The sequence below is a fragment of the Emys orbicularis genome, chromosome 3 (genome assembly GCF_028017835.1).
Source record: "Emys orbicularis isolate rEmyOrb1 chromosome 3, rEmyOrb1.hap1, whole genome shotgun sequence".
In the NCBI taxonomy this organism is placed as follows: Eukaryota; Metazoa; Chordata; order Testudines; family Emydidae; genus Emys; species Emys orbicularis.
The window spans coordinates 113126631-113147752 of record NC_088685.1 but is presented as its reverse complement, the minus strand read 5'-3'; the positions used below and the strand labels follow the sequence as shown (position 1 = coordinate 113147752).

General features: G+C 42.7%; 1 protein-coding gene across 1 annotated transcript in view; it reads left to right on the top strand.

Annotated features, from left to right (window-relative positions):
- The window catches only part of SHPRH (SNF2 histone linker PHD RING helicase), a 138714-nt gene that overhangs the window by 35564 nt on the left and 82028 nt on the right, over positions 1 to 21122 (top strand). Inside the window, exons 5-10 of the mRNA XM_065400525.1 lie at positions 3335 to 3413; positions 4138 to 4288; positions 11925 to 12030; positions 12650 to 12906; positions 13412 to 14092; positions 20114 to 20365. Coding sequence (XP_065256597.1) covers positions 3335 to 3413; positions 4138 to 4288; positions 11925 to 12030; positions 12650 to 12906; positions 13412 to 14092; positions 20114 to 20365 — 1526 coding nt within the window. The remainder of the gene's footprint in view (positions 1 to 3334; positions 3414 to 4137; positions 4289 to 11924; positions 12031 to 12649; positions 12907 to 13411; positions 14093 to 20113; positions 20366 to 21122) is intronic.

The window sequence follows — 21122 nt, the reverse complement described above, 5'->3', positions numbered from 1 at the left end:
AGGTCAATGAAAATGATGTACAGACATTCTCAAAACTCACCTAAAAACTGGCAAAGCCGATCCAAACACATGGGAAGCTGCTGCTGCCGGTTGATCAGGATGGCAGCAGACCTGTTGGTCTGCAGTTAAAGCCATCGAGAATATCAGCACAGAAAAAGCCAAAGAGAAGCATCAGTGAAGAAAGCAGGCTGTGGCAAAAACATGTGGCCAGAAATGTGCAGATGCATCTGCGCATCACTCGTCGGTTTACAGTTGCACAAGGTGCACTGAAACAAACTGACTTTCACGTGTTGCCTACAATGGGAGATTCCAGTACCACCCGCATCCAGCTGAGCCCCTTCATAAATGTCAGAGGATTTAGAGGCCTTGGTTTTCAGTCCCCTCTGCTACCACGACCTTTATCCATTCCCAGCCATCCACTAAAGACTACTTTTGATGCTTCAGCTGAGATCGACCCACCGCTATTGATGCCACCCACCTCTTACCTCCCCTTATCTTTTGGAGCCCTCTCTCACTTTTTGCTCACATTTGGGACTCCTATCATGACACACAGTTGGGGGTCTTAGAAATTATCCACCAAAGATAGTTCATAGAATTTCTCTTCCTCTCTCCCCACAAACTCCCTTCCCAGTCCCCCTTCAAGGACCACTTTCATGAGGTTATTTTTCAACAAGAGGTGGACTCCCTCCTCCTCTGAGGGTCAATAGACCAAGTGCCACTTTGGTATCAAAAGAGAGAGAGTTCTATTCCCTTATTTTTTAGTTCTCAAAAGAAAGATGGAGGGGGAGACCCACTCTGGACCTTTGGTAACTGAACCCCTTCAAAAATCGAAATTTAGGATGGTTACACTAGCATCAATAATCTCCTCCCAGTACATGTGATTCATGGCTCTCAACATGGACACTTATTTCTATGTAGATATTAATCTGTCCCACAAAAGTTCCTTCAGTTTCTAGTGGGTCGGGAACATTTCCAGTTCAGAGCCCTTCCCATTGGACATTCTATAGCACCCAGAGTATTCACTAAGGTCTTCTCTGTGGTGGCAGCCCAAATGAGATGTCGGGGTTAGACAGTTTTCCCATATCTCAACGACTGACTCCTAATAGGTTGCTCCGGCCATGAGGTTAGATCGGCAACTTTGAGCAGGAACAAAGAAAAGTCTGTTTTAATACACCCACACAGATGATAAACTTTATGTGAGTAAGAGCATTTCTCCCCATGGAAAGATTTCAGTTAATGAGCCATCTGATAGCACAGATTACTTGCAGACTGAAGACTCTGGTCAAAGTGTGCCTTTCTCTTCTAGGCCACATGACCTTGTGAACTTGTGATGCCATTCGCCAGGCTTCATCTACACTGTCTACAGGCCTGACTCCGGTAAATCTACTTACCAGGCATGGATCACTTCAACACCAAAGTGACTATTCCCACTATCGCTTCTTTTACCTGCTGGTTGAACCTGGATCGAGTAAGAATAGGTGTCCCCTTCATCACTCTTGCCCCCTGTGTCACCATCATAACAGATGGATCCCTTATGGGTTAGGGTGTTTACCTGAACAACCACGCCATAAAAGTATCTGGATCCACAGGAGGCCAGACTGCACATCAGTCTGCTGGAACTGAGGACAGTCTTCCTGGCATGTAGGGCTTTTCTTCCACTCATTCATTCTTTTCATGCCCAAGTAATGTCAGACAATGTCACCACACAGCCTTTTACATAACAGGGCAGAGCAAGATATCTTTCCCTTGGGAACATTCTCCATGTCCCACCTGTCCATGAAGGTTGTATTTTTAGTTTCTATTACCTGAGCCAGAAGTGTGAGTAAGATGGGAGCCCTCATGGCAGACCCACCATGTACTGTTTTGCATAAGGGAAAGATCTTCCTTCGCTTCCATCCTAAATTCCTCCCCGTAGTTATTTCTGAGTTCCGTGACAACCAAACTATCTACTTACTTGTATTCTTCCTGGAAACCCCATGCCGCTGCCGAAGAGAGAAGACTTCATTCCCTCAATGTCAGATGTGTCTTGGTGCTCTGGCTGTAGAGGACCAAATCGATCAGAAAATCACAAAGGTTTATTTATTGCAATAGCAGAAAGGTTGCGAGAACAAGCTATATCCTCTCAGAGTATCTAAATGGATTTCTGGGCGCTTCACTGTGAGCTATCAATTAGTACATATTTCTCCACCATGAGAGCACAAGGTGCCTCTACAGCACTGGTGCCCAAACCCTTCCTCTCCCCCCGCCCCCGTTACCAGTTATGGAATCTGTCCGCGCGCTCCCTCCATTACTGCACAGTTGGCTCAGTGGAGGAGCTTGGGCTGAAAGTGGAGATGGGGGCAGAACTGGGTATGGGGGAAGAGCTGGGCCTAGAGGCGGAGCTGGCCTAGAGGCGGAGAGGGAATGTGGGCAGGGCTGGGGTTGGAGCAGGCGGCAGAGTGGATCTGTGGTTGGGGCCTGAGCTGAGCAGGGGGCAGAGTGGAGCTATGGCTAGGGACAGAGTAGAGCTGCGGCTGGAGCTGGTTGGGGGTGGAGCAGGACTGGGTGGCACTCCCTCCACACCCCACATGGGGATTGGCCTGGGCCCCACTGTATCTCTTCCCCCTCCCCCTGCATGTTTCTCCGCACCCCAATAGGGAGGCATGCCCCACAGTTTGGGGCCACTGCTCTACAGCATCCCTGGATGAAGTACCATTACTGGGCATATGCAGAGTGGCTACCTAGAGTTCCATTCACATGTTCACAAAACATTACAAGCTAGTTTAGTCCTCTGCAGTGCTGTGGGAACCGTAGTACTTCAAGCATCTTTGCTTCTTTGTCTCCCTCACCACCTCCAGTCTAAATACAGGTTCTCAATTACTTGTATGGAATGCACATAGGGACAAGCACTGGAAAAAGAAATGGAGGTTACTTGTTTATAACTGGAAGTTCTTTGAGATATGTAGTCCCTGTCTGAATTCCATTACCCACTGTCTGTCCCCTCTCTTGTTTGGATCCTACTGGATTTGCAGTAAGAAGAGGAACTAGAGAGGTATTAGCCCGCACTTCCTCTTACTCCCTCAGTCTGGAGCATGAGAAGAACTACTGTGCATTTGCGGGGCAACGGATATTGTTTGTTAGAATTTCTGGACATGGGCATATGGTGCGTGCACACACTCACATGTGCAGTACAGATAGGGACCACACATGTCAAAGAACTTCCAGTTACAGGCGAGCTAATTCCAGTTTTTGGTTCCTGTTTGTCTTTAAATGTCCTAATAATGCTGAGCAGTTCTAAGCACTATATTATTGATAGAAAAATCTTGTAATATTCATGTGGTCTCCTTCTCTATAGAAAACACACTACACTTTCTATGGCGAGAGGTCATCACTCCAGATGGAGTAAAACTCTACTATAATCCATTTACTGGCTGGTGAGTTTTCATTTTGTTTTGTAGAGGGAAAACTGTTGTTCCTGGCAGCACCTAAACATGGCACTTTGTGAAAATTTTGTTAGAAACCTTCACATGAAGAGAATTGGATAAATAATAACTGTGCCTTTTCAGTTAGCAAATGCAGAATAAGAGCTGTAGGATATTTAATATGAAAGAAGAAAATGTGGGGGCATGGTGGGGAAAAGAAAATTGTAGGTTAAAGGCATCAGTATATTCGCTGTAGGAACTTTTTTCTTAATTCAAGTGTAACGGATTCATTATTTTTTTTTAATTAATGACTTGGAGGCGACAACCCTTCAATTTTGTGTTCCAAGTTTGTAAAGGTTACAGCAAAGAGACGGTATAAACTTTCATTTTTCTATTGATCTTTGGACAAGAAAATAGATCAGTACAGTAACTAGTATTGATTTAACAAATTATGAATTTTGTGAGAAGTAAATATGTTTGTGTACTGTAGTGTATAGTTGCTTTATGCAGATTTTGTTTATCTTAACCTTTTGAAAATTATGTAAGCTATTGTTTTGTAATCTTTTTAAACATAGTCACCAAAGCAATTTTTTTAAACACAGGTGCATATTTCTCTCTGTATGTGTAGCTTGCAGAAATTATTCATTATCTCTGCTACTTTGAACACAGACTACTCTTCTGGTCACACTAGTTTGTAACTTGTTAAGTTTTGTTTGGGTGTGTCTTTAATCTTTAGCATTATCCGTGAACACCCAGTTGCAGGGCCTCCATGGCCTGGAGGAATCCTGGCAGATGAGATGGGTCTTGGAAAGACAGTAGAGGTACTGGCTCTTATTCTGACACACACCCAACGAGATGTTAAACAAGATGTTCTGACACTACCTGAGGTGAGAGAACTATGGTAGATTTTGGGAACAAATAAGTTACTTCTAATATGTGAGGCATGTTCCTGGTGTTTAGCTGTCATTTTTTGTGTGGCAAAGACTATAATGAAAAGCTGTGTAAGTGAAAGAAATAGTTTTTGTCTGTTAGCACGTGGTCCTTTGTGATGTGAATAGGAGAACAGTACAAAATACTATGAGGAGCAATTTGTATTGTTTGTCATTGATGTGAATGAAGAACAAAGTCTCAGTGGTAGGCAAGTTACTTTATTAGCTTGCTTTTTAGAAAAAGGGATGGTAAAAGTGCAGAGATTCCAGGTAAAGTCTATTTTAACTGAGACTTATAGAAAACGAATCAAATTGTGGCCTTGTATGCATGCACGCACATTATGTAGTCTTCACTGGGATATCTTAATTCATCTGTGTACAGGGAATTTACTTCTCCACATTCCATTGTGTATTACATTCTAACTAGATCAGTGGTTGGCAACCTGCGGCCCATGGGCCGCAGGTGGCCCATCAGGGTAATCTGCTGGTGGGTCGCAAGACAGTTTGTTTACATTGACCGTCTGCATGCACGGCTGCCTGCAGCTCCCAGTGGCCGCGGTTTGCCTTTCTCAGCCAATGGGAGCTGTGGGAAGCGGCAGCTAGCACGTCCCTGCCTGCCTTGCGGCCTGCCAGCAGATTACCTACCTGCTCCTGTAATAGACCCATAAACTCTGGCTGAGTTACTGAAGTCCTCAAATCACAATTTAAAGACTTCAAGTTACAGAGAATCCACCGTTTACTCTAATTTAAACCAGCAAGTGACCTGAGTCGTTCCCTCCCCCCCCACCACCACACACACACACACACACACACACACACACACACACACACACACACACACACACACACCAGGGTCTCTGTCAATATGGCCTGGAGGGGGGAGTCCCTCCTGACCCCAAATATTGTGATCAGTTGGACCCTGAGCATGTGGGCAAGAACTACCAGTCAGACACCTGTGAAGGAATTCTCTGTAGTAACTCAAAGCCCTCTCCCTCTATTGGCCTACCTCAGGCCATTGGGGATATTTGCTACTGGCAGTCACAGATTGCCTACAGTGGCATGTGGCCCATCTCATCATACCATCCCCTCCATAAACTTATCAAGCTCAGTCTTAAAACAAGTTAGATTTTTTGCCCCCATTGCTTCCCTTGAAAAGCTGTTTCAGAACTTCAGTCCTCTGATTGTTAGAAATCTTCATCTGATTTCAAGCCTAAGCTCGTTGATGCCAGTATATATCCATTTGTTCTTGTGTCAACATTGGCACTTAACTTAAATAACTCCTCTCCCTCCCTGGTATTTTTTATCCTCCGATGTACTAATAGAGAACAGTCATATCTCCCCTCAACCTTCATTTGGTTAGGCTAAACAAGCCAAGTCTTCTTGAGTCTCCTCTCATAAGGTAGGTTTTCTACACCTCTGATCATCCTAGTAGCCCTTCCCTGCACCTGTTCCAGTTTGAATTAATCTTTCTTAAATTTCATCCCATTTCTATTACTCCAGTTTCCAAGTCCTCCATATATTCTTGTATGATATTCTAGTCCTCCTCCATATTGGCAATACCTCCCAATTTTGTGTCATCCACTTTGTGCCAAGGTCTTGAATGAAAATGTTAAATAAGATTGGTCCCAAGACTGATCCCAGAGGAGCTCCACTAGTAACCTCTCTCCAGCCTGACCTTTTACGTTGCAGTATGACTTGTTGTAATCTCCAGTCTTAACCAGTTCCTTACCCACCTTTCACTTCTCATATTAATCCCCATCTTCTCCAGTTTACCTAATTATTTCCCATGTAGAACTGCATCAAATGCCTTACTGAAATTCAGGTAGATCCTTATTGCATTTCTTTTGTCTAAAAAATGAGTTATCTTCTCAAAGAAAGAGATCAGGTTGGTCTAGCACAATCCACCTTTCATAAAACCATGTTGTATTTTATCCCAATTACCATTTACCTCTGTCCTTAACTACTCTGTCTTTCAAAATTTGTGTAGAATTGAGGTCAAATTAATGGGCCTGTAGTTTCCTGGGTCACTTCCCCCCCCCCCCTTCTTAAAAATAGGCGCTATATTAGCAATTCTCTGGTCACAGGGTACAACCCCTTCATTAAAAATCTTTCCTGTTGGGCTTGTTATTTAGTGTGCCAACTCCTTTAATATTCTTGCATGGAGATTATCTGGACCCTCCAATTTGATCCCATTAAGCTCTTTGACTGTGACTTCCACCTCAGACGTGGTAATTGCTACTTCCATATCCTCGTTTCCATTAGCTACCCTGTCACTGATGAAAACTCCTCATTATCCTTATTAAAAACTGAGGCAAAGTATTTGTTTAGGTGTTGAGCCATGCCTAAATTATCTTTAATCTCCAGCCCATCCTCAATGCTTAGCGGTCTCACTTCTTTCCTTGTTTTGTTTTCATTTATATGGCTATAGAACCTTCTACTATTGGTTTTAATTTCCTTTGCAAGGTTCAATTCTGCTCGGCTTTTGACAGTTCTCACTTTTCCCCTACACTTTCTGTCCTCCAAGAGGTAGCTTTCCTTGCTGATCCTTCTCATCTTCCATTTCTTGTAAGCTTTCTGCTTTCTCTTAATACTCTGTTTGAGATTCTTGCTCATCCAGTTTGGTCTGCCACCCTTTCCTATGAATTTTTTCCCCTTGCTTGGGATTCAGGCTTCAGATAGCTTCTACAACTTTGACTTAATGTAATTCCAACCCTTCTCCACCTTCAGATCCTGGAATTCTTCAGTCTAGTCCTGTTCCCTGACTAATTCCCATGATTTTTTTCAAGTTTGCCCTTTTGAAGTCAGCGACCCTATTTGCAGACCTATTTTTGTTTATCCTTCCATTTAGTTTAAACTGAATTAGGTCATGGTCAATCAAACTAAGGCTGTCTTCGACAAGCAGCTCTTCTATGAGGTCCTTGCCACTTACCAATACTAAATCTAAAATGGCATCCCATCTAGTTGGTTTGGTGTCTACTTGGTGAAGAAATCTGTCAGCCATCACATCCAGGAATATCTGGGCCCTACTGTTATTAGTAGCACTTGTCTTGCAATCTATATCTGGGAAATTAAAGTCTCTCATAATCATACAATTCCCAGTAGCATGTATTACATTAAAAATATTAGAGGTCTCTATCCATATATGTTTCTTCATAGAATCTTGCCATCTAAAAGACTTACTGTAACAACCTATTTTCTTTCAACTATTAAAATTTTGTGTATTGTACTTGACAATGTAGAACCCTACAACCTATCCTAAAATCAACGTGACCGACTGCAAGTGTTGGGTTGGGTCGTAAAAAAATCCAACCTACCAGGCTCAGGTTAGCTCTTCTCCTCCTGCCCATAGGGTTGGCTCTGTGCCTCGCTCTTGCTGGCTGCTGCCACCTAGTTGTGCTGTGTGCGCTGTGTAGTGAGTGTGCTGAGGTGCACAGTGCTTAAAAATTAGGCAGAAGCAGACCCCTAATGTCTTGATTTTTATGAACATGCCTTCAAAAGTTGCCAGGGTAGGATGCAAATTGCAACTGAACTAGAACAGGAGCAGGATAAAAACACAGATGTAAATTCCGTAAAATCAGTAAGATGTCAGATTATGGAGTTACATAGAAACAGACACCTACTCACGATTAAAAGCTATAAATGAAAGAAGTTTAAAAGCAAAAACAGGTTAACTAGAATGCCTTGCAATGGACCAAGACCTTGATATAACAGGCATTACAAAAATGTGGTGGAATGTCAAAAGCCAGTGGGTTACTGTAAGACCTGGTTACAAACCATACAAGAAAGATGGCCGTCACCAAAGAGGTAGGAGAGTAGTACTGTATCTAACGAATTCCATGGAATCTAATGAGAGAAAAATAATGAATGAAAAGCACCATGCAGTTGAATCTATTAGGGATAGAAATCCCAGTCTATGAAAGTGTAAATAGTAGGGCACACTGCTGCCCTCTGAATCCAGAAAAGGAAATTGAATACACAACATTGAGAGAGATCAGAGGCAACAAAATCTAATAAGATGATGATAATGGAGGATTTCAATTACCCAGCTGGTCAAGTGGCACTAACAAGACAGTGTCTGGAGAAACAGCTTTTTGACGCTTAAGTGATTGCTTCTTGGGACAGCTAGTTCTGAAGCACACTAAAAGAGGCTAATCTTGACTTTGTCTTAAGTAACACACAGGAGTTAATTCAGTGACAGTAGCTGATCCACTAAGTAATAGTGACCACAATATATAATTAGGTTAAACATCTAAAGGGCAGGTGATGCTTCAAAAAGTGATGCGAAATTTTAGAAAGAATTTTCAACAAAATGAGCAGTTTAGTCAAAAGGTCCCTAAAATAAAAACTAAAGGAAGTAAAATCCATAGAGGTGGCTTGGATGCTACTTAAAAATTAGTCTCGCAAGATGTGTGTACTGCTGAGGAAAAAGGGAACCATGACGGTAAGGAGTAAGCCAAGATTGTAATCTCTTTGGAGCAAGGACTGTCCTTTGTTCTGTATTTGTATGGCACCTAGCACAATGTCTATGATTAGGGCTTCTAGGCACTCGAGTAATACAAATAAATAATTTGAAGACTAAGTGGAAAGTTACAACAGGCTATTCAACCCAAACAGAAATCTTTCAAACTTTGGAAATCTGACCTTTGTGAAGTGAAGCCAATAAACAGGAGCATAAATTACAGCCAGAATGGATTTCAAAACTCAAATAACTTAGGATTTTTTTTTAAATATAAATAAACTAAGAGATTATTTAAGTATATATCAGAGGCAGGAAGCCTGCAAAACATCAGTGGGTTCACTGGATCACCAGAATTCAAAGGAGCAATTAAGAAAGACAAGGACACTTGAAAAGCTAATTTTTTTTTTATTGATCTTCACTGCTGAGATTGTTGGGCGATTTTTGTTCTAGATCTGCTCTTTTCTGCTAATAAAGATGGTGTAAGACAGCAAATCAGATTGCCTCTATATATAAATCCATGGTATGCCCACATCTTGAATACCGCGTGCAGATGTGGTCGCCCCATCTCAAAAAAGATGTATTGGAATTGGAAAAAGTTCAGAAAAGGGTAACAAAAATGATTAGGGGTATGGAACGACTGCGGTATGAGAAGAGATAAATAAAACTGTGTTTTCAGTTTGGAAAAGAGATGACTAAGGGGGTATATGATAGAGGTCTATAAAATCATGACTGATGTGGAGAAAGTAAATAAGGAAGTGTTATTTACTATTTCTCATAACACAAGAACTAGGGGCCACCAAATGAAATTAATAGGCAGCAGGTTTAAAACAAACAAAAGTAAGTATTTCTTCACACAACACACAGTAAATCTGTGGAACTTCTTGCCAGGGGATGTTGTGAAGGCCAAGACTATAACATGGTTCAAAAAAGAACTAGATAAATTCATGGAGGATAGGTCCATTAATCGGTATTAGCCAGGATGGACAGGGATAGTGTTTCTAGTCTCTGTTTGCCAGAAGCTGGGAATGGGCGACAGGGGATGGATCACTTGATGTTTACCTGTTCTGTTCATTCCCCCTGGGGCACCTGGCATTGGCCACTGTCGGAAGACAGGATACTGGGCTAGATGGACCTTTTGGTCTGACCCAGTATGGCCGTTCTTATGTGTAGTCTTGGAGATTGTGATATCAGAAAAAGAGGTGCTGAAGCAAACTGATAAATTAAAAAGCAGTGTAGTTGTACCTGTGGTGGTCCCACAGGATATTAGCGAGACAAGGTGGGTGTGGTAATATTTTTTTATTGAACCAACTTCTGTTGGTGAGAGAGGCAAGCTTTCGAGCCACACACAGCTCTTTGTGGCTCAAAAGCTTACCTCTCTCACCAACAGAAGTTGGTCCAGTAAAAAATATTACCTCACCCACCTTATCTTTCACATTAAAAAGCAGAAAGTCATGAGGCCCTGATGATACATCCAAGAGTTCGGAAGGAACTTAAGTATGAAGTGATGGAGATGCTAACAAATATGCAATTTCTAATTATAAACAGCCACTGTTCCTAAGAACTGGAGGGTAGAAAATGTATCTATATTTACAAAAGGCTCTAAGGATGATCTGGGGAATTATAGACCAGTAAACTTTAAATGTGTACTTAGACAACTGGATGAAATGATAAGATAACCTTTCTAGTTCTATATTATTTTATGATATGATACAGTCTAACTAATATGGTTTGTGCATAGGAAAACTGTCTCACTAATCTTAGAATTCTTTTAGCTGGTCAATGTGGTGGCTAAAGAAGAGCCAGTGGACATAATTTTATTTAGACTTCGTAAAGGCTTTTGACAAAGTTCCACACAAGAGGCTACTAATTAGACTTAGGGTGAGAGGCAAGCTCCCTAGGAGACAAAGCAAAGAGTAGGATTAAATGATCTATTTTTGTCATGACAAAAGGTTAACAGCGGGGTGCCTCAAGGTTATGTACTAAGTCCTATGCTGTTTAATATATTTATTAATTATATGAAAAGGGGGGTGAGTGCAGATTACACACAATTTTTTAGGTTAGTTTGCACCAGAGAAGATTGTGAGGAACTTCAAAGGGAGCAAAACAAGATAGGTGATTGGGCATCATGATGGCAAATTAAATCCAGTGTCAACTAAAGTACTCATACACTTTCTCAGTTAACTGTAGCAACTCAAGAAAAGGGCTGAGCATCATTATAGATAGCTAAATGAAGACTTCAACTCAATGTACAGCAGCAGTTAGAAAAGCTAACAAGATATTAGGATGCATAAAGGATGGGATGATGAATAATTCAAAGAATATTATTATGTCTTTATGTAAATCAGTGGTGTGGCCTGGAATACTGCATGCAGTACTGAAATACCCATTTCTAAAAGAATATTACAGAACTAGTATGGTCAGGGACCTGGAAAAATTATCATATAAAGAAAGATGAAAAAGATTGGGAGTGTTATGTAAGAAATGAGATGAATAAAAAGGGACATGATAAAAGTATATAAAATCATGAATGGTATACAGAAAGTAGATAAGAATTTTCTGTTGTCTCCTATCACAAGAATAAGGACACATTCAATGAAATTAAAAGGTTGGGAATTTCAAAGCTGATAAAAGGAAATATTTATACAATGTATAATTAAACCGTGGAACTCATTGCACAGAAAATTGTGGAGTTTAAGAACTTAACAAGAATTAAGAAAAGATTGGATATTTATATGGATATCAAGAATATCCAGAGTTATAATTAACAGCAGTTTCAGAAGAGCTCTTAAATTCATACTTCAGAATTTGTCAGTTTCAACCTATTAAAGATCAGGGTGAAACTTAATGTGGGGGGCAGATTATTCCACATCTGCCTACCATGAAGTTCTTGTGCCTTTCTTTGAAGCATCTGGCACTGGTCACTGTCTGAGGGAGGAAAATGGTTTAGATGGACCTTGGGTCTGATCCAGCATGGCAATTCCTGTGGTCCTGTGAACGTATTTAATGAGGAACTGATGACTTTGAAGTAAAAATGCTTTTTGCTAGTCTATTTGAAAATATTAATTTCATAAAACAGTTCAAAATTATGTCACAGATATACGTCCTCCTACCGATATTGGGTGTTGTTTTTATTAGGGTAAATTGGTGAACTTCTTCGTTCCACCCCAGCCTACTGAAGGAAACAAAAAGAAAAAAACAAAGAAAGTGGAGCTTAAGTCAAAGGAGAAAGTACAGTATCCCAGTAAGTATTCATGGAGAGACAAAATTTATGTAAAACAGTTTGCTTATTGAGGTTGAATTGGCAACTTACCAGGAGCGCAAGGGCTGCACCTGATTTGTATGAGGGGAGCAGTTTACTGATCGCCTTATCTCTGATGCAGAGGTATAGTTTTCCTCAAGAATATAGCACTGCACTCTGGGAATGTAATCGTCCTTACTAATAAACCATCATAAACCATCTTAAAGATAAAACCATTTTACCATTTTAAAGTAAAACCAGTTGTGAGCTGCATTGTAGAACTCCATGCAGCACAGCTGTACCTAGAGTACAACCATTCTGGCAAGATGGTTTATTGACCAGACCAAAATATTGTACTTGCATATCCCTGTTAATAAAAACAAGATTTCTTTGTTTCCACTCTTATATGTACTCTTAGACAGGATTGAATATCTTGACTGAAAAGTAATGGTCTGCAAGACTAGCTTGAGCAGGACTGCTTACTCTGTTGTCGATCTTAGGTTTTTTTTTTTTTTTTTTCCAGCTTTTAATTCACTTGCAGGCATTTACAGAGCTACATGAATACATTTTCTCCCATATAACTTTTCATTTTATCTGAACCGTAGTTTCGTTCTGCATGTAGGCTTACGGGTGATGATCTTAGCAGCTGTCAAGGAAATGAATGTGAAGAAGGGAGCTTCCATCATTGCAATATTTAAGTATGTCAGTGCCATATATAGATATGACATTCAGAGAAACCGGCGTCTTCTCAAAAGAACTTTGGAAAAACTAATTGCAGAACAAGTAGTAGAGCAGGTTAAAGGTCATGGTCTGGCTGGATCTTTCAAGTTGGGGAAGAATTACAAAGAACAAAAGAGGCATGAGAGAACCAAAAAACAGGTAAAATGAGAGTTGAAAGTATCAATTAAGGCAAATGTTGCATGAAGCTGTTTTATTTTTGCCAATTACATGCTGCCAGAGTGATGCTATTTAAAGGGCTCCCCATTAATGCTTGCTTGATGGTATTGACTTTTATTTTAAACAAAAACCTCAAGCATTTGCTTTGAAAACAAAAATAAAGAATTACAGTATGTAGACTGTACCAAAAAGAACAACAAAAATAAAACCCAAAGTAGGTCAAGTTTTGGGGTTAAAATCTTTCACTATGTCCTTCATAAATTTTTGAAGACATTGCTGTAAGGGTTGGCAGATGTTACAGTTTTATGACCAAGAGGTTTGTGAAACACTTTGAAAAACTCTAAACAAATATTGAGTACTTGGTCCCCAAAACCCAGCCCAAACCAGAAGATATATGTAATGTTAACAGTTTACTCCTAAGGTGGGTATACTTTCCTCATCAAAGAACAAAAAAAAATTGTCAGTTAAAATTTACTTTATTTTTTAGACAACAAGGAGTCCTGGAAGGATTCAGAAGACTTCTTTGCCTAATGCTAAATCTCAAACCAAAGAATCAGCAAGTAAGGTCACATCTTCAGAAAAAGTCAAACCACCCCGGCAGGTGGACATTCCTGCAGAAGAGCATGACTACTGTACAACTAGCAAAAATAACAAAAAGTCTGAGACAGGCCAAAAGACTTGCATAAAAGAAGAAAATCTTCAGCCAAGAGTTATGGACTTGGAGTCTGCTGATTTGCAAGGCGACCTCATGTCCAGTGATTCCACCAGTCCTGTCCTCAGTGCATCTAAACATACAGATGATGCAGAAGTCCTAAAGGACCAGTCTTCAGACTCCCAAGAACATGCTGGCAGTGTCATACAGCATGCCAGTTCCATTTTTCCATTCAACACCTCTGACTATCGTTTTGAATGCATTTGTGGTGAGCTTGGCTTGGTTGACTGTAAGGCCCGTGTGCAGTGCCTGAAGTGCCACCTATGGCAGCATGCTGAATGTGTAAACTACAAAGAGGAAAACTTGAAGATTAAGCCCTTTTATTGTCCCCATTGCCTAGTAGCAATGAAACCAGTTTCTACAGGAGCCACTCTGATAATCTCTCCAAGTTCCATCTGCCATCAGTGGGTGGATGAGATCAACAGGCATGTGAGATCATCTTCCCTTCGAGTTCTGGTAAGATGATTTCATCTCATCCTCTCATACCTAGATTCATAGATTGGAAGAGGAAAACAAACTTTCCTGTTTCATCAGTTACCAGTGGGTTTATAGTCATAGAGTTTGTTCAGAAGGGACCACCAGATCATTTAGTCTGACCCCATGTACAGGCCACCACCACCACCCAGCACCTCTCCACTAAACTCAATAACTGAAATTAGACCAGCCCACAGAAGACTGGAGCATTATGTGTCACAGGGAGAGAATAGGAGTGACTGAGGTGCACCAATACCCAAAGCCCCTGCAGTGGCAGGAAAACAATTATGTGAGATACACCCAGATAAATCCTGGCAAGTGACCCACACACACACACTGCAGAGGAATGCAAAAAAACCCCCAATGTCACTGCCAATCTGACCTGTGGGGAAATTCCTTCCCAACACCACATATAGTGATCAGTTATATCTTGTGCATGTGAGGTAAGAACCAACCAGTTAAGCACCTGAAGCCACCTCTGAGCACTCATCCCATCCAGTGTCTGATGTCCAGGCATGACCATCTTTGATGCTTCAAAAGAGGGAGACCAAAAATCACCACAGAATACATTGGGAGGAGAGGGGGGATCCCTTCCTGACCCCTGCAGGTGACTGGCTGAAACCCTAAAGCTTTTAGGAACATAAGACATAAATCAAATTTGGCAGAAGAGTGGCCTTTGTGTCAGGATTGTGCATTTCACCATCCATCTGAAAATTCTCCCATATTTGGCCAAGTTATAAACTTCTGAAAAATCTCAATTTGCATGTGCTTCATGGAGGTTAGAATTTGGCAGCTAAATTCTCCGAAGATTTTTGTCTGCACTGAGCAATCTAACCCCTCACAGCTGCCACATACCAACCAGATGGTATATGCCCTGTCACCATAGAGTGACTAAACACATTCTATCCTGGGGCCACAGAAGCTACGCAGGATTTTACCTGCAATTACTCCTGGTTGGCAGAGACTGTTGTGGCACAAGCTCAGGAAATAAGATCAGGGAAACTGGAAAATATACAGTATCTGGTTAAATTCTAGGAGTATGGCATGTACAACCTAAAATCTAACAATGTTAATATTTTAAAGTACTCAAAGTATACGTAAAGTTTTAAGTTTACAATAGTTATTGCACTTTCCTGCAGATGTAACATTTTAACACTGTGAAATACATCAGTTACAAGCCTTAATTTATCTCATGAATTTAGGTTTTTTCCCCTTTCAACTACTGTATGCTTCACAAAGGATCACATTGAAAATGTTGAGGTAAAAGAGAGACAGATACACACACATTCTGTTATAATAAATAATAGTAAATATACTTTTATTATAAGACTTCTGGTGGAAGGTCACTAGAGGACATTTATGGACTTTGTTGGTGCTTTTACCACCATCTTTCATGTTCATTCCATGTGTTCCATTGATTCTTCTTGGAGATTCCTTGGAGGATAGAAATAATAGTCTACTAAAGTTCACACTTTGTTCCTGTTCCTAAAGGTGTTTGACTGCATGTTTCTATCTTTGCCTATTCTACCATGATATTCTGCTGTAGGAAAAAAGTGCATGCTTTAACCATTGTTTCCATAACATTGTTGGATGTTACATTCATGTTAAAGCAGCTAAACTCAAATACAGCTGTCATATGAAGTACTAAAATCATTTTATTCTCTTGGGGGGGGGGGAAATCAATTGGGAGGCCCAATTTCCTTTCCATTCTATAATTTAATAATCTTGAGTTCAAATGTTCTTTGAGTGCTTGCTCATGTCCATTCCATGTTAGGTGTGTGCACTCTGGATTCTCCAGAGAATTTTTCCCCTCAGTGGTATCAGTTGGGCTGGCTGTAGCACCCTCTTGTGCTGTGTGCCTGTGCGCTGGTATAAGGGGCCCAGTTAGCTTCACACCCTCCAGTTCCTTCTTACTGCCCATGATAGTCACTGGAACATCTTCTTTTCCTTTGGCAAACTCTTACTCAGTGGTCTTAGTTTAGTCCTTTTCCTGGTTTCCCTATCCTAGTTCTTTAAGTTCACAGTTTGAACTGTTGTAGATTAGTTGGCGTTTCTCGCTGTGTTAGTGGAGTTTTGTCTGTCCCCAGTGCCAGAGTATTGCTTGATCCCCGGGTTTCAAGCCCTGGGCCTCCTGCAGCAAGCCCATGCCCCTGAGTGACCTGCACTTCAGTTGTCTGAAGTGCCTTGGAGAGACTCATATCAGGGACCGCTGCCAGATCTGCTGACACTTCAAACCCTGTATGAAGGACAGGGAGGCCAGCTTGAAGTCCCTCATGATGGAGTCAGCGCTCTGTCCCTCTTCAGAGCTAAGCTGGTCCAACTCAGCACCCAGTACCTTGGAGTCAGTACAGAGTGCTCCTCCTGCCATGAGAGACTCTCTGCACCATTCTCCTTCACTGGTGCTGAAGAAAAAAACGTAAGAAGCAGCTGACAGAGAGGGGACGTTCCCTGACTCTGAAGAGGGTCAAGCACGGGGAGCGCAGTGGAGACAGCGTCTGGCCACTCCTCTGCCCCTGCTCCGAGGGGGGCATCATCGGCTCTGCTTCGTAGGCAGGCTCCGTTGAGTCGAGTCCTGGGCCATCCCATTGCTTCGGAGGGGCAATGCGGTACCAGCGGGATTGCCGTACCATGTACCCCGGAGGCGTTGGTTGTGGCCAGAGACCTGGCTTTTGGTGCCGCTGTCACCGTCGGTACAGGAGTCAGTGGCATCAATACCAGGGAGCAGAAGGGAGCATGTGGCCGAAGCGCCTGTTCGGTACCGGCCTCCTCGGTACCTTCTAGAGGGAAACCATCCCTGCTTGCCCCAATGCAGGTCTTCTCTCCCTGGCACCAATGTATACTACCCCTCCATGGTCCCCGGAGGAAGGCTCGTCATTGGACTTGGAAGTGGAGTCGTATTTCCACTTGAGCCACAGCCAGTTCCGCCCCCCCAGTCAGCCCTACCAGTCAATGGACCCAGGTACAGGGGTATTGCCAAGCACTTGGGACAGTGGGCACTGGCCTATGCAGATGCAGTGGCCTTTTTGGAACCTGTGGGGGTTTTCCCCCTATGCAAGAGCCCTCTTTCAGATGCTCGTAATCCATAGTCTCGGAATGAAGCGCTCCCATCCATACGACTGGCACCCAACACGGACTCTGGTACTAAGCATCAGGACATAGATTTATGGGACCCAATTGGTGCAGGCCTCTTCCTCCTCCTCACCCAGATGAGGCAGTGTTTGGGGTGTGTTTATCCTCCCACACAATGACTTAGTAGTAGCTAAGCTGGAGCTTAGTAGTAGCCAGGAGCTGTTGAAAAGAGTGGCCTCGAACTTTGGGCTGGAAGTGGAGGTAGTTAGTCCTTCCACAGCCTGATTGAAATCTTGTCTGCTGTGAGCCTATCGAAGGTGACCCCTCCCCCCCATGAGGCCATTATTGGACCGGTTAAAGCCTTGTGGCAAACTCCGTCCTCCTTCACCGCCTGTTTTTGCCTTAGACTATTGGATCATATGGCCGCATGCACATACATAGTACCGCTTGTGAGACTGTGCCTCCGACCCCTTCAAGTGTGGCTGGCCTCGGCGTACACGCCAAGCCATCGTCATTTGGACTTGGTGCTTACAGTTCCCACCCAGGTCCTCGCCTCTCTAGATTGGTGAAGGGACTCCAGTTCGGTAGGCATGGGCATTCCCTTCATCAGTCCCTAACCATCAGTATCCCTAACCTTGGATGCATCTGAGCTAGGCTGGGGAGCTCACCTTGAGCAACTCAGAACTCAAGATCTGTGGTCCCAGGAGGAACTCTCCTTACATATAAATGTCGGAGAACTCAGAGTGGTTCGCCTAGCATGCCAGGTGTTTATACTCTAGATTATAGGCAAGGTTGAGTGAGTCTTTATGGAAAATATGGCAGACATGTTTTACATCAACAAGTCGGGAGGGACATGCTCTTCCCCCCTGTGTCAAGAGGCCATTCGCTTGTGGTTATTCTGTGCGAAGCACTCGATCGACCTCAAAGCCTCTCACCTTCCAAGAGCCTGGAACAATCTGGCAGATCACCTCAGCAGATCTTTCTCCTCTCACCATGAGTGGTCCCTTCACCCCAGTGGTGGGGGGATTCCCCTCAGAGATCTGTTTGCAACCAACCAAAACATGAAGTGTCAGCAGATTTGCTCTCTACGTGGGTGCAACCTGGGCTTGCTTACGGATACCTTCCTGCTCCATTGGACAAAGCATCTGTTCTATGTGTTTTTCCCCCATTCCTCTCATGCACAAAGTCTTACTCAAGGTCAAGCAGGATAGAACAAAGGTTATTCTTATAGCCCCAGCATGGCCACACCAGCACTGGTTTGGCACCTTTTCAGAACTGTCAGTAGTGACCCAATGCCGCTCCCTCCCCTCCCAGACCTGATCTCGCAAGATCACTGCCGATTGTACCACCTGAACCTCCACCTGACTGCGTGGAAGCACCATGGAAGCGGAGCTGGCCTGTTCGGAGTAAGTCTGCCAGGTATTGCTAGATAGTAGGAAATCATCTACTAGAGTGACTTACCTCGCCAAGTGAAAGCATTTCTCCTTGTGGTCATCCCAATGAGGTCACCTCTCCACTCACTTTTGGAGTATATACTTCATCTGAAACAGCAGGGCCTAGCCATTTCGCTAGTTAGAGCGCACCTAGTGGCCATCTCCGCCTTCCATCCTCCAATGGATGGTAGGTTGGTTGTTTTTTTTCACATAAAATGTCCATTCACTTTCTTAAGGGCTTATAGAGATTATAACCACAAATTAATGAACCCATTCCACCATTAGACCTAAACCTGATCCTGTTAAGACTCTCAGGCCCTTCCTTTGATCAGCTGGCATCATGCCCCTTGTCGTACCACTCCTGGAAGGTCGCTTTCCTATTACTGATTACCTCAGCCAGGATGGTCTCAGAGATATGGGGCCTTATTTCAGACCCCCCCCCCCGTATATGGTGTTCTTTAAGTATAAGGTACAGTTTCTCCCCAACCTCGCGTTCCTCCCAAAGGTGGTTTCACGCATAGTAACCAGTCTATATTTCTGCTAGTATTCTTCCTGGAATCGCACAAGAATAGGGAGGAGTAGCATCTACACACACTGGATGTTAGGCAGGCCCTCACCTTCTATACAGAAAGGACCAAACTGTTCTGTAAGTCCACGCAGCTCTTCCTGGCAATAGCAGACAGGATGAAAGGCTTACAATTTCAGCCCAAAGAATTTCATCCTGGATCACTTCCTGCATTCACATGTGCTATGAGCAGGCGGGTGCTCCACCTCCTGCCATCTTGACTGCCTACTTGATGAGAGCTCAAGCTTCCTCAGTGGTGGTTCTGGCCCAGGTCCCAATCCAGGATATTTGTAGAGTGGCGACTTGGTCATTGGTGCATACCTTTTCATCCCACTATGCCATCACACAGCAGGCTAGAGATGATGCTGGGTTTGGTAGAGCAGTGTTGCAATCCGCATGTCTATGAACTCCAAGCCCACTTCCTAAGGTTCCACTTGGGAGTCACCTAACGTGAAATGGACTTGAGCAAGTACTCAATGGAAAAAAAGGGTACTAACTTTTCCGTAGCTGCTGATCTTCTAAATGTGTTGCTCATGTCCATTCCATGACCCACTCTCCTGCCCCTCTGTCGGAGTTAGCCAGTAAGAAGGAACTGAGAGGGTGCAGAGCCAGCCGGGCCCCTTATATCGGTGCATAAGCGTGCAGCACCAAAGGATGCTAGAGCTGTCCTGAAAGATACCACTGAAGGAAAAAATTCCCCGGCAACTGTGAGTGTGATGCATGCACACCTCATGTGGAATGGACATGTGCAACGCATTTTGAGGAACAACAGTTACGAAAAGGTTAGTAGCCATTTTTTATGAGCTAACACTACATTATGGAAAGAACATTTTAAGTGTGTGTTCTGTAAAACTATAAAGAGCTCTAACACTTCATTATGAAGTATTTCTTATCTTCAGTCTTTGCTCTCATGTTTGTATATATAAATGTGTGTAGGTGTATCAAGGTGTGAAGAAACATGGCTTCTTGCAGCCTCACATGTTAGCAGAGCAGGAGGTAGTCATCACCACTTACGATGTCCTTCGCACTGAGCTGAACTACGTGGACATCCCTCATAGTAACAGTGAAGATGGGCGCCGTTTCAGGAACCAGAAGCGGTATATGGCCATCCCAAGTCCCTTAGTAGCAGTAGAGTGGTGGAGGATCTGCCTAGATGAAGCACAGATGGTTGAATGCACCACTGCAAAGGTGAGGAAGTCTCCTGAGCATGCCTGTGTTGAAAAAGTTTGACAAGATTATTGTAACTTAAAGAAAAAAATAAGATAAAGCTGCTTCTTGACTCTTAACGTGTATTAAACATAAACTTGTCCTTGTAATCTGTTCTTCAGAAGTGACTAATGGTTTGCTTCCTCTTGGAGATATTTACTATTAAATGGTTCCCCGTTGGAGTTTTGGCAGGCTATGATGTGTATCTAGCTCAAAAAGTATTTAACATTATTTATACCAACAGTTTAAAGAACTAGGTCATCATGTTGTATACAGTGTTTGACAGTTTCAAAGAACGCACTAGCCTGTTCAGTGACATGGTTTACAGGCACTAATATGTCCGTTAGATCTAGAAACTATAAAACAGTCAGCAATGACTCGAGAAGCTCTTCAGGCTCATCCTAGCAGTTTGCAGAGGTAGATTATTTTAGTTAGCGTTTGCCTAAGTTAGGGAGATAAAAATGCTAACAGAAAATCCTACTCACATAACAATTTATCCCTTGATTTATGTGTATTACACACACCCAGTTAACTTACTTCCTTGTTGTAAACACTTCATCCAGTTTGAATAGATCTGTGATAGAGCTCATCAGCTGTCAAGTGATCCATTTGTTTTTAAAATAAATAAAAACATAATGAATCTGCTATATATACATACTAGAGCCCTTCCATTGTGTGTGTGTGTGTGTGTGTGCGCGCGCGCGCGTGCATGTGTGGGGAGACAAACACAGGTGTATCA